The 17,869-nt window shown below is 36.8% G+C and overlaps 1 protein-coding gene and 1 long non-coding RNA gene across 3 annotated transcripts; one reads left to right on the top strand and one right to left on the bottom strand.

The window, feature by feature from the left end:
* The first annotated feature begins 2,460 nt into the window (after positions 1-2,460).
* LOC18447052 (Reticulon family protein) lies at positions 2,461-7,427 on the top strand. Of its 2 annotated transcripts, XM_006857154.4 has the most exons (9): positions 2,461-4,256; positions 4,337-4,390; positions 4,643-4,745; positions 4,836-4,910; positions 5,026-5,176; positions 5,336-5,405; positions 5,515-5,580; positions 5,982-6,104; positions 7,083-7,427. In XM_006857154.4, the coding sequence occupies exons 1-9, from the start codon at positions 3,308-3,310 to the stop codon at positions 7,280-7,282; spliced, it is 1,791 nt and encodes a 596-aa protein (XP_006857216.3). In that variant the 5' UTR covers positions 2,461-3,307; the 3' UTR covers positions 7,283-7,427. The 2 variants fall into 2 exon arrangements, with proteins under 2 accessions (XP_006857216.3, XP_088710770.1); XM_088854644.1 differs by lacking the exon at positions 4,836-4,910.
* A 7,880-nt stretch (positions 7,428-15,307) lies between these two features.
* Positions 15,308-16,624, bottom strand: LOC148779597 (uncharacterized). The gene is made up of 2 exons (XR_016045148.1): positions 16,337-16,624; positions 15,308-16,198 (listed from the first exon to the last, which is right to left on the bottom strand). It is a non-coding gene; the product is annotated as an uncharacterized LOC148779597 (long non-coding RNA).
* Between the last annotated feature and the right edge of the window lie 1,245 nt (positions 16,625-17,869).

Genomic DNA, 17,869 nt, shown 5'->3' with positions numbered 1-17,869 from the left:
CTCATTTACTTTTTCTTTCAACTCTCTTTCTCTCTCTTTAAAGTCTCAAATTTAAGAAAATTATCCATTGATGCCATGGCCCTTGATTCACGGTTTTTGAATACAATAAATGATGAGGCACCCATTTAAAAACCCAAGCAGAGGAAGGAAGCATGGTATCGGTGATAACTAGTTTCGTACTCTTTATATAATACTATAATTTTAGGACGACATGAGTCTAAAGTTGTTAAATCTTTTGTTTTGAGGGAATTTCTTCCACGAGAAGCTTGCCAAAGCCACAACGGATGGCATCTCATTATTGGTGTCTTTTAATATGTCTGGTTTATTGTAGTGCCCTAATTATTAAAATTTATCCATGATTTACGCCTATTTTCTGTTTATGTATAACACTGTATGATGCACTTAAAATTGCTGACAAGTTGACTGCCTTCGAGACTAGAAAAGAAAAGATAACCCAAGCGGTCTAACCCCTGGGGTGGACCCCAATCGAAAGATGCTAGACGAAACTTTGCCAGAGAGAGAGAGACTTTCAATTTCATGCACAGAGTTCTTCTTCTTCTTCGAGAGTGTGTGTGAGAGAGAGACTTTCAGTTTCATGGACAGAGTTCTTCAGTTTCACTCTTCCACTTGGAGCCTTTCGAAAAGCGTTTGGTGACATTGGTGGTGGAGAGAGAGAGAGGGAGAGTTTTGAAAAGCATTTGGTGACATGGGTGGAGAGAGAGAGAGAGAGAGAGAGAGAGAGAGAGAGAGAGAGAGAGAGAGAGAGAGTATTCGAAAAGCCATGCTTGTTTCAGCGTAAAGCTCTTTTTGGAGAGTTCGTTCTTGGCTTGAGCTTTCCGTCGCATGAGAAAATGGCTTCAAAATCTAAATGAATTGGAAGATACTTTCCCACAAAAAATGCGTCATATTGCATTAAGCACCTCTTTTGGCACAGGAAGGCACTAAGCCATGAAACAAAATCTTTTGGCACAGGAAGGCACTAACCCATGAACAAAGAAGGAAAAGAGTAGTCCAGAAGGAAAAACTTCCTCATAGATTTTATCCTCCAAAAATAAACATGACTCGTAGAGAGACTCATTGTAGATTTTACATCATACAAAGACAAAACTCCTCACCTACTTTAACTATTCATATAAATTAGGGTGAGGTTTGTATAAGGTGCCCACCTTATATTATATAAGCAAGGTATACTAAATTTTGTTGGAAGACAGCTTTGGTGTCAAAAACCTGGCTTGAAAATTTATGTTTAATTCTAATTATGAAATTTGCAACTCCAAGAACAATGCAGATCGAGCAGATTTATAAGTACTTAACAAAATAGACGTCGAAATAACGTGTTATATGTATACTAGTTTTATAACTTTTAGTGGATTTTTGAGGCGGACCTTTCTTCTATAGTATAAAGTTGTAACCCAATATGAATTTTTTTCCGTAGGAGGATGCCCCCATGCATAACGCATAATATCAAATGGTAGTGAATTATATACACGTTCCCTTCTCTTCTAGGTTTCAAATATTACTCTCTTGTTGTTCAACTCCTTCCCTACCGCTAATTTGATCGAATTATTCACCACAAGATCTACAAAGCCAGTGCATAGGCGTACGATTATTCCCGTTAGGGGCAGGTGGTGCTCCAAAAAGTGAAACATGTTACTAGTGGAGGTGGAGTAAGAAAGAAAAGCAACAACAAAGAACCATCTCCCCAGTACTAGAGACTGGGCCGGCCCTGAACGGGCCCGGCCTAGGCTGGGCTGTTTGTGGCCTAGGCGTGGTCCTCAGCCAAGTTGGCTTGGCCTTGGGTTAAATGATATGGTCCTAGCGGCGTGACTTTTTGGGGACGGATAGGGCCAAGTGTCACGCCCATTGCCAGCCCCAATTTTCCGACATGAGTGACAGCACCGGACCATTATCCATGGCGGGGCTGGTTTCATTATTTCCGTTCTTCCTCCTGCCTTGGATGCGATGCACATGGGAGTGAAGACGTAACTAAAGGGCAGAGAGTGTGACCACTCGGGTCCACCACACCAACCGCATTTGATCTTTTTGAGGACAGAGAAAGCAAAGGGCCTAACATCTTCATGACAATTACTTATATCCCATCACTTATTGGTTTCAACCGTTAATTACTTCCACAACCATTCATTCATTCCTAAGCATTAATATGATTTCAGTTTAAAGCAATTGCAACTTTGTAACAACTGATTCACCAAAATTTTATTTTTCTAACAACTCCATGAGGGGGAGAGAGAGTAATAACCCTCAACATGTAACTGGAGGTCACAAGAGAGATGACAAACTTGCGAAAGGAACCAGTACATGGGTTTTAGAGAGAGAGATAGAGGAACCGGTAAATGGTTTTAGAGAGAGAGAGAGAGAGAGAGAGAGAGAGAGAGAGAGGAATGTCCTGCCAAAGGAAACGGTCAAAAGGGTTATTTCATTAACTGGAACCCCAAACATCACAACAAACCATAGGTGTTATGACATCTAACCAAATCCCCTCTCACATCCTAACGGTCATCATCATCATCCTCTCTCTCTCTCTCTCTCTCTCTCTCAGAAAATCGAATTCCCCCAAAATGAAGTTTTGGGGCGTCACCACAACCACTCAAGAAACTGGAAAACTTTTAACTTCCTTTCCTTGCAAGAGCAACGGTAGGGGGCCATCCTAAATCCAAAAACCCATTGATTTCTTGATTTTTGCATTGGATTTTATCTCGTTGAAAAAGGAGAGAAAGGGCCCCTTGGGTACAGAATGCGTTTGATAATAGCAGTAGCAGACAAAAGGACCCATTTCAATATTTGTTGGCACGGACATAGAGATAGAAGTCTCCGTTTTTTAACTCGTCGTCGGTTAGAGAGAGAAAGGCCCCCTGTTGCGCAACCATTTGCATGTGCTCGGTTTTTACGACTTTTAGGTGCCTTGGAAAGAGGAGTTGCAGAGATCCTGTGATCCAAAGTTAGGGAATCAAACCCCAAATCTTACCAGAAGGGGAGAGAGAGAGAGAGAGGGGGGTAAAAAGGGAGCATTCTCTCTCTACTGGCTCGTGGGCTCACTCATTACACTAGAATCCCATGTCTCACCTCTCAAAAAACCGTTATCACTAAGACTTCTTACTTACTGATAAAGTCCTCTCTCTCTCTCTCTCTCTCTCTCTCGCTATCTATCTCTCTCTCTAGAAACCGTTGTCCCCAAGCTTTCTTACACTTGAAGACCACTGTCACTCTCATGATTCTGGTTTAGATAAACCGTTTTATCTAAGCTTTCTCACTCATCAGAGGCCATCTTCTTCTCTCTCTCTAGCAGAAGATGCAGGGGAATAGGAGAAAATGCAGGAACGAGGTCCTCCCGGGCTCACCTAGAAACAATAAAATGGAAATTGAGAGTGGTAAAGGAAATGGCGTTAACGGAATTAATGGAGATAACACTGATCCTAACAATTTGAATGGTAAGGAGAGCAATGGTGGTCGTCGTGTTTACAACACAAGGCTTCGAAAGAGCCAGACAATTCCGATCAGTGAGAAAAAGAGTAGCAGGTTTGATGATAGAAGCCCAATTGATCTAAGAAAGAATTCATCTCAATTTGGTACTTCTCGAGAGAGAAAGGTGACTAAGAGTTTGAGTTTTGCGGGGGCTAATTGTGATAGTCCAAAATCAGAGAGAAGATCGATCATACAAGTGGAAGAAGATCACCAGGAATTTGGGGCTTGTAGAGAGAGAGTTGTGACCAAAAGGTCGAGCAATTCTGGGGCTAATTGTGATGGTTACAACTCAGAGAGAAGATTGGTAATGGAAGAGGAAGAAGAGGAGGCTGGGGAATCTAGAGAGAGAAATGTTACTGAAAATTTGAGCAATGTGGGGGTTAATTGTGACAAAGCTCAGAGAAAATTGGCAATGGAAGAAGAAGAAGACATGGAAGAAGAAGCTGGTCTTTCGGGAGAGAGAACGATTACCAAAATTTTGAGTAATTTGGAGGTCCACAGTGACCAGTCTGAGAGAAATGAAGCAGATTTGGAACTAGATGCAGCAGATTGGGAACTAGAAGGCGAAGAAGAGAGAGAAGAAGAATTTGAGGAAGAGGAAGAGAGCTTTGATATAAAAGAAGTGAATGAACCAGTAGAAACACTGGTAAAGAAGAAAGAGAAATCAGTTAGTGAAATCGCAATTTCCTCCATCGTGGAAGAAAACCCAATTCCCACTCTAATTGATTGCTCTGATCCACCAGTAACTGTTGCTGATCTCCCAGAAATTCCACCATGTAAGTAAAAGCTCTCTTGATTCACCATTTCCTCTTTCTAGTTTCCGATTTTTCTTAACGAGTTTCTGTATTTGTTTCAGTTCCAGAAACACATGAGAAATTCCCAGAAACCCAAAGCCGGATGCAGAATCTTGGTGAGTTCTCTCTCTCTCTCTCTAACGCACAGACATTGGTGGGTCTCTCTCTCAAACATACACTCATATTGGTGGTCTCTCGCTCTCTCTCACAACATACATTGGTGGACTTTCTCTCTCCCCCCTCCAGAGCAATCTCTCTCTCTCTCTCTCTCTCTCTCTCTCCAGAAAACACACACATTGGTGGGTCTCACTCTATTTCTCTCTAAAACGTTCTGTTTTTTAAAATCTGTTATTTTCTTTTGATATCAGTGGATATGGTAATGTGGAGGGATATTTCAAGATCTGCTTTTGTATTTGGGTCTGGCTCATTCCTGCTCATCTCATCTTCCTACACCAAAGATTTAAACTTCAGGTAAAGGACCCCATCTCTCTCTCTCTCTCTCTGCTAAATTCCATTCATAAACAAACAATAAAGCTTTTTCTTTTTTTCTGGTTTTCACAGCTTGATCTCTGCAATTTCCTATGTGGGTCTTTTGTACTTGGCTGCAGTGTTCTTTGCCAGGTCCATTCTTTGCAGGTACCATTATTAGAAAGAAGAAAACCCAAAAGTTTCCATTGTTTTTCTCCATCAAAGACCTGAGCCAGGGACACTGATACTGTAATTACTTTTTCTTCTTTTTTTCTTTTAACAGGGGAGTCATGGATTCAGGAAGCAGCAAAAGGATTTATGATTTAGGAGAAGAAGATGCTATTTGGTTGCTAAAATTGGTCCTTCCTTATGTGAATGAGATCTTATTGAAGCTTAGAGAACTCTTTTCTGGTGACCCTGCAACAACCATGAAGGTATAATGTGTGTGTGTGTGTGTGTGTGTGTGTGAGAGAGAGAGAGAGAGAGAGAGAGAGAGAGAGAGAGAGAGAGAGAGAGAGAGAGAGAGAGAGAGATTTTAATCTGCTTTTTTTCCCTAAAAAATCAGTGACTAAATGTGGAAATGTTTATTTCAGTTGGGTGTCCTTCTATTTGTTCTAGCAAGGTGTGGAAGCTCCATTACTATATGGACACTGGCTAGAATTGGTAATTTGTTTTTGTTTCATATAAAGAAAAAAGTGTGTAATATTTGCTTTTAACTTAATGAAGGTTTTCACTTTGTGGCTATTTGTTCATCTTTTCTTTTTTTGTGCAGCTTTTTTTGGGCTATTTACCATACCAAAAGTGTATTCCTCTTATTCAGTGCAGCTTAGTAAATATGGTAAATCATTTATCCCCTGTTTAATTACAATGAAAAAGGAAGCTGCCTCTGAGACTTGATTCTAGTGATTTTACAGTAACTTGTTACTGCTTTAATAAAAGAATTACCATATATCAATGATGTTTACTTTGTGAAAGTAATTGAGGTGAAATTAGTTAAAATTTAACAATGTGATCAGATATATGGTACTTAGATTCAAGGAAAAGGGTACTAGTTCTTCTTGGATCAATTGCCTTGCATTTACTCAAACAAGATTCTCTCTCTCTCTCTCTCTCTCTCACACACACACACACACACAAGCAACTAAAATGAAATGGTGGAACTCTGTAGGTCCATTTTTGAGAAAGTATTCAGGGAGTGAGATTTTAATTCATGAATTGTCTTGCTTTGTTATTATGTAGGGAGATTTTGGTTTCGGCGCTTCAGGGATGCCTGGAATTCTTGTTCTCATAAGAAGGCAGTGGCAATTGCTGCTTTCATGGTTATATGGAATTTGTCTTCAGTTGTTGCTCGCATTTGGGCCGGTATGTCATTACTTTTGTCTTTTTTTTTTTCTTTTTCCCTTGAGCTATCAAAACATATTATCTATCCAAAAAAATTAGAAAGTTGCATTTGTAAATTTTCTGTTGAACAAATTTTTCATGTAAACCTCTAGTTACATACATATAATCAGTTTTCAAGAAAAATAAAATAAAAAAGTTCAGGTTATTGAAGTAAATTTTATGATATGTAATAGTGAGATCTTTAAGGAAGTTGAGGCATTTTTCACTAATAGTTGCTGTTTACTCAATTTGCGCTTAGAATTGTGAGGTATAGTGCCCATTTTTTTGAGAATTGGAATAGGAATATTAGTTTTCTTTTGGATATGTCAATAGACTCCAGAATCTTAGATATCACACATAATAAACAGACCAGGCTGTTACATACTCATACAGTCCAAGTAGAGAATCTTAGTTAATTTCTTTATTATTAAGTTTTATAAATGTAATTAATCAAATTGGTCTTGCACACAGTGAAACAGACCTAATATAATTGTAGAAATCCAGTCGAAATCACCAGTGTCAGATCAGGATCATGAGATGGCAAATTCTAGTTTGAGGGAACCCTAAAATCACTTAATTTTCTCAGTTCTCTTTTCTTTTAAGCTTTGTTTATTAAACATAGTCCCATCCAGCTGAAGTATTGCCTCAGTCGGTCCTGCGAACTGGAAGTGGACCTCAACGACTCAGGGTTCAATTCCAATTTTTTAATCGTAACAGTGTAATTTTTTCGCCATTAGAGAGAGAGAGACAGAAAAAGACTGAGACTGAGACAAGTGATTACTGATTAAAAGAAGTCGGAACCGGATTCCTTATCCCTGAAAAACAACAAAGTAGGCTCCACATCTCACTACTAATTATTGTTGTAGGTGGACCTCTCTCTATCTAATCCTTTTACCTAAGCCATGGATGACTTTTTCTAGTTGGATCATCCATGACTAACTGCTCTGGTGAATTTTGCAGCTTTTATCTTAATTGTGGCCGTTCGATATTACCAACAATCCCTGATCACCGTCAACTGGGATGAGGTAGAAGTAAGAGTGTGCAGGCCAATCCCAAGCCAAAAGCCTGGCCCACTGAAAATAAGCCCAATCCGGAAGAAGAGCCAACTTGGTGGGCCCATTGTAAAGGATGCAGTGAAAGAGAAGAGGAAGGGATCCTAAGAAGGTGGGACCTACCATTATGGGGCAACCTCAAATATTGTAAATGAGCATATGGCTTAATAATTCTTTCATTTCACCCTTGTATTTTTTACTCTACGGTTTAATCAACCGCATATGGCTTAATAATTCCTTCATTTCACCTTTATATTTTTTACTCTTTTAAGGTTTAACCAACCAGCAAAGATGGCTAAAGAGGAAGCTTCCTTCTTGTCCAGTTTCTTGTGTCTAGCAGTGACTTAAAAATTACATAAAGTTACTGACTCGGTAGGGAATCCTTAAAATACCCTGGTTTCACCTGATATTTGTTTGTCTTTTTATTTTCTTTATTATCTATAAAGAGATATTGGTCTGATTAGGGGCATAGCTCTTAAAAGAACAGAACAGTGAAACCAGATTTATACAGCCGACTGCAAATAATTGAGATGAAACCAAGATAACAATGATAAACCAGTCCGACTAGGGAATTTCCCAAGTTTGATAGGCCTAATAAGACTGGTCCCATACCTCTCTCTCTATGAGTGTGCACTAATGCACGTTTTGTCCAACGATTAAGGGGATTTTCTTACATATATATACAATGCAAACTTTTTTTTAGCACGTATGGAGAAATAGATCATGGTTCTTCAATTCATAATAATATCTTAGTCTTTCATTGATCCTTCCTTAACAAGTAATAAGAAATGTCACTACCAAAAAATAGTCCCTCTTTTATTGCACTAATTTTTGTTTAGCCTTATCCTTTGAGCATTGATGCTTGTACATTTAATTTATATTGCCAAACAACATAGGAATAGATCATAGTGTCTTAATGCACAATAATCTTTTTGTCTTTTGCTGGTAGACCCTCAACAAGTAACAAGAAATGAAACAACTAAAAAAATATTCTTCATGAAATGATAAGGCATCTGGTGTCCATGGAGCCTATGTTAGACATGATTCCCAACTAAATTGCTTTCTTAACCTAGATTCTTGATTATAAAATGGAAGGAAAATTGCCATAAAATAGTAAACAAACATAGAAAAATGGCCACATCGCTTATAAAAAACCTGAAGAAATATAAAAATATGGACTCAAATTATGGAGGTGGATCACCCTAGCATAATCTTTTGACCTAGGTTCCAATGCTCGACTCTTTTTTTGTAATTTTTTTTTAGAGGAAAACACAAAGAAGTTCCACGTTCAATGCAAGCTTTCTAGTCTATTTTACTACCTTTTTCTAAACCTTAACCTGGACCATGGTCTTTGAGTTGTAAATAGTGTTACTAGGCTTTGGTTAAAAAAGACCACTTTTTCCATGAGTTACGAGTGGCAAGTGGCACTTCTAAACACATATAATAATTGAATAGATGAAAGTGACTAAAGTATCTTTTTCTAATTTTGAGACAACTTAAGTAGTCTTTTGCTTAAAAAATAAAGAGAAAAGATCTTATAGGACCCTCTTCCACTCATGTGTGTAGGACCTCTAAAAGATCACTATTAAAGTTAGTACGGATCTTTAGAAAAATCAAGTCTCACACCTATATGATAACTTTTTTAGAGATCTGTGCCAACTTTAGTGTTGATTCTTTGGGGTCTTACACACATAGGTGGGGGATGGTCTTTACCTTAAAAAAAAATATGGGATTAAATATAATGAGATCATTTACCTTTGATATAAGGTGGTCACAATTCCTTACAACCATTTGATGTGAAATTTGATAGCTTGGATGTGTCATAAAGTTCGACAAAATTTCTTTTGAAGTTTGAGCTTGGTCAATAGAACAATTATAACTACCCAATTTCACATCCAATGGTCAAGATTAATGTGACCACCTTGTATTAAAGGTAAATGGTCTCATTCTATACTTTCCCAAAACTATCAATGTCTATATGACACTGACACTTTAGCCGATCCCTGCTTATTTTTTCTTTTTGCCTATAATTTCACAGATAAACCTATTATCTCTCGCTTTAGCCTTTCCTTATTAATTTGTTTTTGGGAAATTGTAAAAAAGTATCTCATTTTTTTTAGGTTACTAGAAATAAACCCCAAAATTTTAAAAACCTCATCTATACCCCTTTTCACCACCTTTTGTATTTTTTTTGACTGAAATAGCATTTAAGGAAGTGTTAGATCTGTGAAGGCATCACTGTTAACCCAAAACCGTGATGGTCATGGAGGGTTCAAATATTTTGGTGTGGGGCTTATGTATCACGATTCTTTTAGGACCGTGATAACGGGGTAGCATTAGAACCATCAAGGTACTTAAATAATTGTGATAATCACCTTGATTATCACGGATCTTGCACCACCGTGATACCTTTTTTTTTTTTTGACAAATATTAGTTAATTTATTAATGACAGGAAATTACATGGAGAAAATTACAATACCAGTCACCAAAAGCGAAGGTAAAGGAGCACCACTCATCGCAAGGGAATCTGCCATATCATTTGCCTTCCTATAAACATGTTGAAAAGTAATTCTCAAGGACTCTGCCAAATCTAGAATTTGAAGCTAGATATTTTTCAACTCCCACGACACTGTTCCTTATCGCACCATCTAATTTCATTCAAAGAGTCCCCTTACACGAGGCAACATCACCAAGATTTTTGCTTCTAAAAAACCTAAGACCATGTAAGAGGGCCATAATTTTGGCATGATTAGCAGTAGCCACTCCAATCTATCACGGTTCAATTAGAACCGTGATAGTTAAACAACCCATCACGGTCCTTGAAGTATTGTGATGCTTTAGACATGATTCTAGCCTTAAACCTAATACAAAGTCACTTAGACCCGTTATGATCATTATGGTTCTGAGTTGACCGTGATGCCTTTACACATCTAAGACAACAATAAACGGTATTTTCGTTAAAAAAACACAAACAATGGTGGCAGGGGTACACTGAGGTTTTGAAAATTTTGAAATTTGTTTCTAATAATCTAAAAAAAAGATAATTTTGATGATTTCCCATTTTTCCTTTTTTGCCTATATTTTCACAGATAAACAAATTGCCTGATTTTTCTTTGAAATACCTTTTCTACCATGACTTTATCCAAAACATGGGAAAGAAATATACTCGATTTTCTATTGTGTATTAAATTTAGATAAGAAGAAAGGAAGGCCAGAATATTGCTTTCACATGAACCTATGATGAGTCATTCTCCCCATGTGAATTATGTGGTACTTTTGTTTGTCTCTTTCTTCTTGGGTAAGTTAGATCGGATTCCGACCTTGGACTCCATTGTGGCCCTTACAACCAAGTCACAATGCCAAGAATTACATCTCAAAATGCTAAGTGAATTTTGATAAACAAAATTTGATTGGCATTGCTTATGAAAGGGAAGAAGTTAATAGATTGGCTGCAATATATCTACTCATCCATTTTACATTTTAAATTGGATGTGTCGAAGGCTAATATTTGGAAGTAGGATTACTTTGTTGAATAACTTCGAGTAGGGGTCTACAAGTTAATTGGGAGATTAAATGTATATATAATAAAGTTTAGGATAAAATTATTTATCAAATAGCCCAACAACTGCAAGACTTCTAGTAAGTGTGCTATTGTCCTCAGAGAACATATGATACAGTTTGGAAGATTGATCTAAGGGGTAGGGGAGTTTTAAATTAAATCTCTTCATGTATGGTTGTATAGATGGTTAAAGCCAGAGGATGCTAAAAATTGGAAATAGCCTGCCCTTCACAAATTTCAAGCATTCATGTAGTTAAATTAATATTTCTTGATAAGATGCCAAGTGTTGGGATAAAAAGGAAATATTAGCCTTATTTGTTTGTGTACTGTGCAAGAGCGATGAAAAACATATAATCATTTATAAAAAGGAAGACCAAATGTGATCTTTTTGGGAATTTTTTTTTCTTTTTTACTTTTTTTTTTTTATTTCTTTTGGCACTACAATAACTCTTGTTTCAAAAAAAATATAATTAATATACACAAGATCGTAAAAACCTTGATGCCACTAAACAAATTTTATTTAAACAAAGAAAATAACCGCAATTCTCACGCTTAAGAATATAAAGACTATATAATTAAATATGATACGAAACAAAAAGAGAGTGCCGGATATTACCTCAACTAGGCTTCTTACACCCCACACCGAGTCACTACCATCCGATGGTGATGGATCAATGATCAACCTTCAATCTCAAACTGAAAAAATAAGTTTAGACCAAAACCCTCCAATAGAACTATGAACTCATATTAAATCACAAATCTCAAACTTAAGTTCAAACTCACAAAACCTAGTTCAAGAGAGATAATATCTATTTACATCTGCCCAATCCTTAGGATCAACACCACTACAACATAAGCCAAGAGAGAAAGAGATAGATCTAGGTGGGGCGTGTCCCCTCTTACAAAACTTTGGAAGGGAGAGAGCTTATAGGCTGGGGAATACTCCTTTAGACTTTAGAGAGAGAGAGAGAATTGGGGCGTGCCCCCCTTAACTGACTAACTAGAGAGAGATATATTTAGAGAGTTAAGAGAGATTTAGGTATAGAGATTTGGGTAGAGATCAATCTTTTTTTGATAGTGATTGAACAAGATTAGGGTTTTCCTTTGCTTGCATCTTCTTGTGAGATTGAATATGAACCATTGATCTTGAGCGACTAGTGGGGTGAGAAGTTTGATCCCTCAATTCCATAGTAGGCCATCAATATCATGAAATGTGTTAAAACCTTTATCCCCCATTCAAAAACCATTTTCCCATCAATAAAAATTAAATAAAATAATTTCATTCATAATATAGTTCTTACCAAATTATGTACAAGTTTTCTCATGCTTTCTAAAAAAACTTTTGAAAGCTTCCTCAAGGCAAAATCTTTCTAAAAGACTTCAAAGCTTTCTTTTCAAGCCAAAGCTTGAACTAACACACGAAAAGTTTCATTAAGATGGGGCGTGCCACCCTAGGTGGTACTTCATGGGCCCCACCCACATACAATAGTGGACCCATTAACATATTGGGCTTCCCATGTAATATTAAAATTAATAAGTATGATTTTTAGAAATCCATAAAATTAAATTTGAATATTTAAATCAATCTAAATTGTCTCTGTTTTTATAAATCTAAGTTTGATAAATAAAATATCCAGAGATTTTAAAAAATTCAAATAACAATTCTAAATATTACATATCATTAAAACTTACATAATTAAATTCATTAGATAGGAAAATGATCCATATGGTCTAAGAATTAAATAAATAAACATCGGGGCAGATTTTATGGTCTAAGAATTAAATAAATAAACACCGGGGCACTCCACCTTCACGCTCCACACTTGCTTTATCAAACCAACCCAGTGTTTCATAGGACTCACAGTCTATACAGGGGCTCATTAGTGGGTCACAAAAGTCTGACCGATGACCAAAGATGATGTAATCTCAGTTTGTAGATTTCAGGTTCTCTTCTAGAGATGTGCCAAGGTGTCCTAGACCTGATGCCACCAAAACTCCTATGGAGTAATAGGGGTATCATAAGCTTCATCCTGAAAGATGGTCACTTTTCCCGAAATGACTATCATATATGCATGCCGTATGATGGCTCGCGGATGAGGCTTTGGCCCCCATCTCTGAAGGCCACCATTACACATAAGGGTCACACATACAATGGTGTACCTATTAACATATTAGGCCTCCCATGCAATATTAAAATTAATAATATGATTTTAAAAATCCATAAAATTAAATTTGAATATTTAAATCAATCTAAAATCAATATCTCTGTTTTATAAATTCAAGTTTTGATAAATAAAATATCCAGAGATGTAGAAAAATTCAAATAACAATTCTAAAAATCACATATCATTAAGATTTATATAATTAAATTCATTAGATGAGAAAATGATCCATATGGTCTAAGAATTAAATAAATAAACACTGGAGCACTCCACCTTCACGGTCCACACTTGTTTTATCAAATCGATCCAGTGTTTCCTATGACCCACAGTCCATGCAGGGGCTCATTAGTGGGTCACCAAAGTCTGGCCAAGTAATACCAGTTTGTGGATTTCATGTTCTCCCCTACATATGTGCCAGGGTGTCATATACCTGATGCGACCACAACTCCTATGGCACAATAGGGGTATCATAAGCTTCACCCTGAAAGGTGGTTCCTTCTTCCGAAATGACTATCATATATACATGTCGTATAATGGCTCGTGGATGAGGCTTCAGCCCCTGTCTTTGAAGACCACCATTATACACAAGGGTCATACAGTCCATACTCCGACCTCATCAAGGGATGACCTATTAAAACCCTTATCAGAAAATTTTCTATGCCCAAGTAACATAGGTTTTTCTCAACCGACTGGCATAGCTCGTCAAGCTTAATCAGGCATCAGCAAACATCGTTTGCTTAGTATGGTACACATAGAACCACACTCCCACTGAGTTCATGTTTCATTATATCAAAATGTTTATTACAAGCACTCATAAGGCTTTTGATTTCATGGGTATTCAACTTAATCTTCCTAGACAGTTGACAATGTTGATCATCTAAATCTCTTAAACCTTCCTAAGGTAGGAAAGACAATCTAGAAAGCATTGCACACAACAATCCTGTGGGAGATGCACAAATAAAGGAATAGAAGGATTGTTTGATGGTGTGATCATGAATATCGAAAATAATAACCAATGATTTATTTGTTGCTGATTAAGAAAGGGTCTATTTAACCTCAAAAGAAATAGTCTAAGGGGTTAGAGCAAAAGGAAGGTCAATGGGTATAGAAACCTCCTTCTCACAGTGATTAAATTAAAAATTGATGTCATTCATTTCACATGGTGATCTTAGACTTGTTGGAGTGGAAGGACTGGTAAGAGATCATTTGCAGAGAATGTCAGTGACTTTCTCTGGGTTATATGGGGTAGCAGCTGCTAATGAGACAAAAATGCAGGCTCTATTGAGGGATTTAAAAATCATGGGTAATGTTATTGTGGTTGAAGGAGATTCAATGAATGTTATAAAGTAATGCAATTTGAGCAACATGTAGCTTGGTGTTTGAAAACTTTATGGTTCCAAATTGTAGATGGTTGTGAAAGGATAGATGCCTCTCCTGGTTTTTTGGATAATTTAGTAAGGAAGACATGCCCTTACATGTTTTTTCAGATAAATTAGGGAGTTAGCTTTTTTCAAAGTGTGCTTGGATGGTATCAATAGGATTGAAAACTACAACGTGGTAACTACGCATTGAGGGAAGATTAATGTGAGGTATTTTCATTAGGAAAGTTTGTTGCTTTATTAGAGTACAATTTATTTGATGTAACCCGCAGTTTGCTACAGTAAGTCTAACATTTTTGGGCGTGAATTACTGCATAAACTTTGGGCAATAAGTGAAAAAGCTTGTAACTAAATATTCACAAAGAACATGAAGGAAAATATTTTTGATTGGCATGAAACAAAACACAAGAAGGACACTACTAAAAAATTCAACTATTTTTATCAATTTAAGAAAAATATTGATATATTCTTGTCATCTTGTTTTTATAATTCTTTATTTATTTTTATGTTTATTTTTGCTGTTCTCATGAATCTTGTTGTCGAGTATCATGCTCACACATTTTGGAGCATTTCTTTATGGATAAAATATCTCTATGGACCCTACTGTTAAGTTTGATTTATATGTGGACTCCAAAATTCAAAACCTGTATTTTCTTATAAAAATTCAATTAATTATATCTTCTAGAGCCTATATCAATTTTATCCTATTTTTTAACCCAAAGAAATTCATAAATGACATCCTCTTTTAAACTCCCGTCGCATGCTTCTCTTTTCTCTCTATACGTTTTGCTGTTCAATGCACAGGCTCTTTCTCTCTCTTCGCTACCAGGTTCGACGAAAGACTGAGCCATCTCCACCATCTTTCTCTCACTATGGGACCAAGCCTTCACCATTGTCTCCGAGTTTCTGAGGAGCAAACAAAGCTCCGTATCTCTCACCAACACCATATCCTCCCTCTGATCTGTCACGTTTGAACACATTTTTATCTATTGGAACTATGTTTGCAATTATCAACCACGCTCCCAAACCAGATTCTATCAAATGGTTTCTTTATTGAATTATCTTTTGTAAACTCAGAGTTAACACCCTCCATCTTCATTGGATCAAAAGCTCTAATCTCTTGTTATAAGAATTCAAAATCAACGACTGGATGCCCCCTCTTTGCAAAATCATACGAGAACCCCCCGACCCTCACCCAATAAAAAATAATTTTGAATATTCAACCTCTCAAAACAATACGGTAAATTCATAGCATTTGCCTCAGAAATCCTATACAAACCCACAACTATTACAGCCCTATGATTCTGAAAATTGGGGAAAGAAGACAATTTGGGGGAAAGATAGAAAGAGAAAGAAGCTCTTCTGAAAATATGGAGCACAACTCTTATAGTCTTCTCATTTTGAAAATTGGGGAAAGCAGACAATTTGGGGAAAAGCAGACCATTTGGGAGAAAGATAGAAAGATAAAGAGGCTGTTCTAAAAATGGCAGAGAGAGGGATTTTGGAAATGAAAAGAAGACAATTTGGAGAGAACAATAGAAAGAGAAAGAGGCTCTTCTCTATCAAAATTGGGGAAAGCAGACAATTTGGCAGAAAGATAGAAAGATAAAGAGGCTGTTATAAAAATGGCAGCGAGAGGGATTTTGGAAATGAAAAGAAGACAATTTGGAGAGAACAATAGAAAGAGAAAGAGGTTCTTCTCAAAATAAAGAGAGAGGCTCTTCCATATAGAACCAAAAAGAACCCTTGGCCATGGCGGAGCTGCCTCTGACCATATCCAACAGCTCTGCTGACCCCTCATCCACGAAGAAGAATCCTAGCGGTTGGCCCTCCTCCATCCCTACCCTCAATGACTTCTTCTTGGACTCAGTGTCCGGCAAGTACTTCAAACTTTCGCAGCAGAGCTCCACCCTCATAACCGAGCTCCGTGCATAGACATAGAGAAAAAGAAAAGCAAAATAGAGAGTGAGTAGGGAAAATACAGAGAAAGAGAGAGGGGGTTTTCGTTAGATCACGGGGAGAGAGAATAAAGTAATAAATTACAGAGATGTTTCTTGATACCTAAAAACCATAAATAATCTTCACTGTTTTCTCAGAACCCAACAACTATCTGATCCTGGTGTCCTCAGCTTTCCAGGCTAGTTAGAGAGAGAAAGAGGGAGAGTGATTTCTCTCTCCTCTGCAAAAATATGGCAGGGGAAGAAGAGAGGCCTCTGATTCAAGCAAGCCACAATTCATGCTCCACCTCTTTTTCTGCTTTTCAGTTACTCTCTGTCTCTCTAATGGGAGCCCATGCTACATCCCAGCGTGCCATCAATCCTTACGGGGAAGAGAGAGAGTGAGTGTCATGGGGAGAGAGAGAGATTTAGGGGAAAAGTGGGAAAAATTATAGTTTTTTTTTACATTTGTTTGGGATAAAAGAATAGGTTTAAAAGAATAAAGTTAAGCATAGTGGATTAAAAGATGTAAAACTTATAATTTCTAGAGGTTAATATATGTTTTGAAACTTTGAATCTATTGAAATATAAATTTTTTTTAAGAAAAGATATAGAGATATTTTTCCTTCTTTATTTTGCTTCAATAGTTTATATAGTAACTTCCAAGTTTGTAATAAATCACTTATTGTGCGTAAAATTGATCGAAGAAATACAAAATTGTACATTAAGTGCGACATGTTGTATTTATGTGAAATATATTTAATTTTGTTGCTCTTATCTTTCTACATAATTATTAACGGTGTTCACAAAATTGACTTGGCCAAGGTACTTGGCCGAGGCGAGTTAGTCCAACTCAATTTATTTATTTATTTTTTCAAAAAATAAAGACAAAAACTTTATAAATGTAATATAGCATTCGGCTTCCTTAATCAAATGCTGCCCGATATTAAAATGCCCTTTGTAAGAGATTTTGAATTCGATTTGAGGGGGGAGGGCTACATTTTTTAAAAGAGTTAAGAAAAAGGAGATCTATTGAACTCATCTCCTTTTTTTTTTTTTTGGATAATTCAGTAAAAAAGACAGGCCCCTAACTATGTTTTCAAATAAATTAAGAGTTAGCTTTTTAAAAGTATTAGTGAGGTGGTGTTAGGGGTGAGAATGAAAACCACAATGTCGTGACTAAAGTGTGGCATACTACCACCACAACCTCAACCCCTACCCCTTTCCCTATTGAAATTAACTCTTACAAAGGGCATCTTGACATACAGGCATCCTAACCAGCATACAATTTGATATTTGATTAAGCAACTTGGACGCTTTATTACATATGTAAAGTTTTGTCTTCATTTTATTAAAAAAATTAAAAATTAAGATGGACTCAAGTGAATTATTCGGACTCGCCCTAATAACTTACCTCAACCAAAACCTGAATACCTTGACCTAGTTGATTTTCTAAACATTGAATAAAACATCATAAATAATTTTCACTAATTTCTATGAAATGTAGTAACTTAGAAACATGTGATTCTCTTGAACATTTTATAAGCACTCTCAAAACCTTTATATGCAAATGGCACTTCAAAAATTTGCAAAGCGACTCGGAAATCCCGACTCTGCTTGAACTTGGTGGGTTAACGGGCCGGTTCTCGCCGATACT

Source organism: Amborella trichopoda, chromosome 12, assembly GCF_054954075.1.
Source record: "Amborella trichopoda isolate Santa Cruz 75 chromosome 12, AtrichopodaSantaCruz75HAP2 v2.0, whole genome shotgun sequence".
In the NCBI taxonomy this organism is placed as follows: Eukaryota; Viridiplantae; Streptophyta; class Magnoliopsida; order Amborellales; family Amborellaceae; genus Amborella; species Amborella trichopoda.
This window is presented reverse-complemented; position numbering and strand designations above follow the sequence as displayed.

Bases quoted from the DNA above. Each gene is read 5' to 3' on its own strand.
- LOC18447052 (XM_006857154.4), top strand. From the start codon at position 3,308: ATGCAGGGGAATAGGAGAAAATGCAGGAACGAGGTCCTCCCGGGCTCA. The intron at 4,257-4,336 runs GTAAGTAAAAGC...TATTTGTTTCAG, and splicing joins TCTCCCAGAAATTCCACCAT to TTCCAGAAACACATGAGAAA. The intron at 4,391-4,642 runs GTGAGTTCTCTC...TTTTGATATCAG, and splicing joins AAGCCGGATGCAGAATCTTG to TGGATATGGTAATGTGGAGG.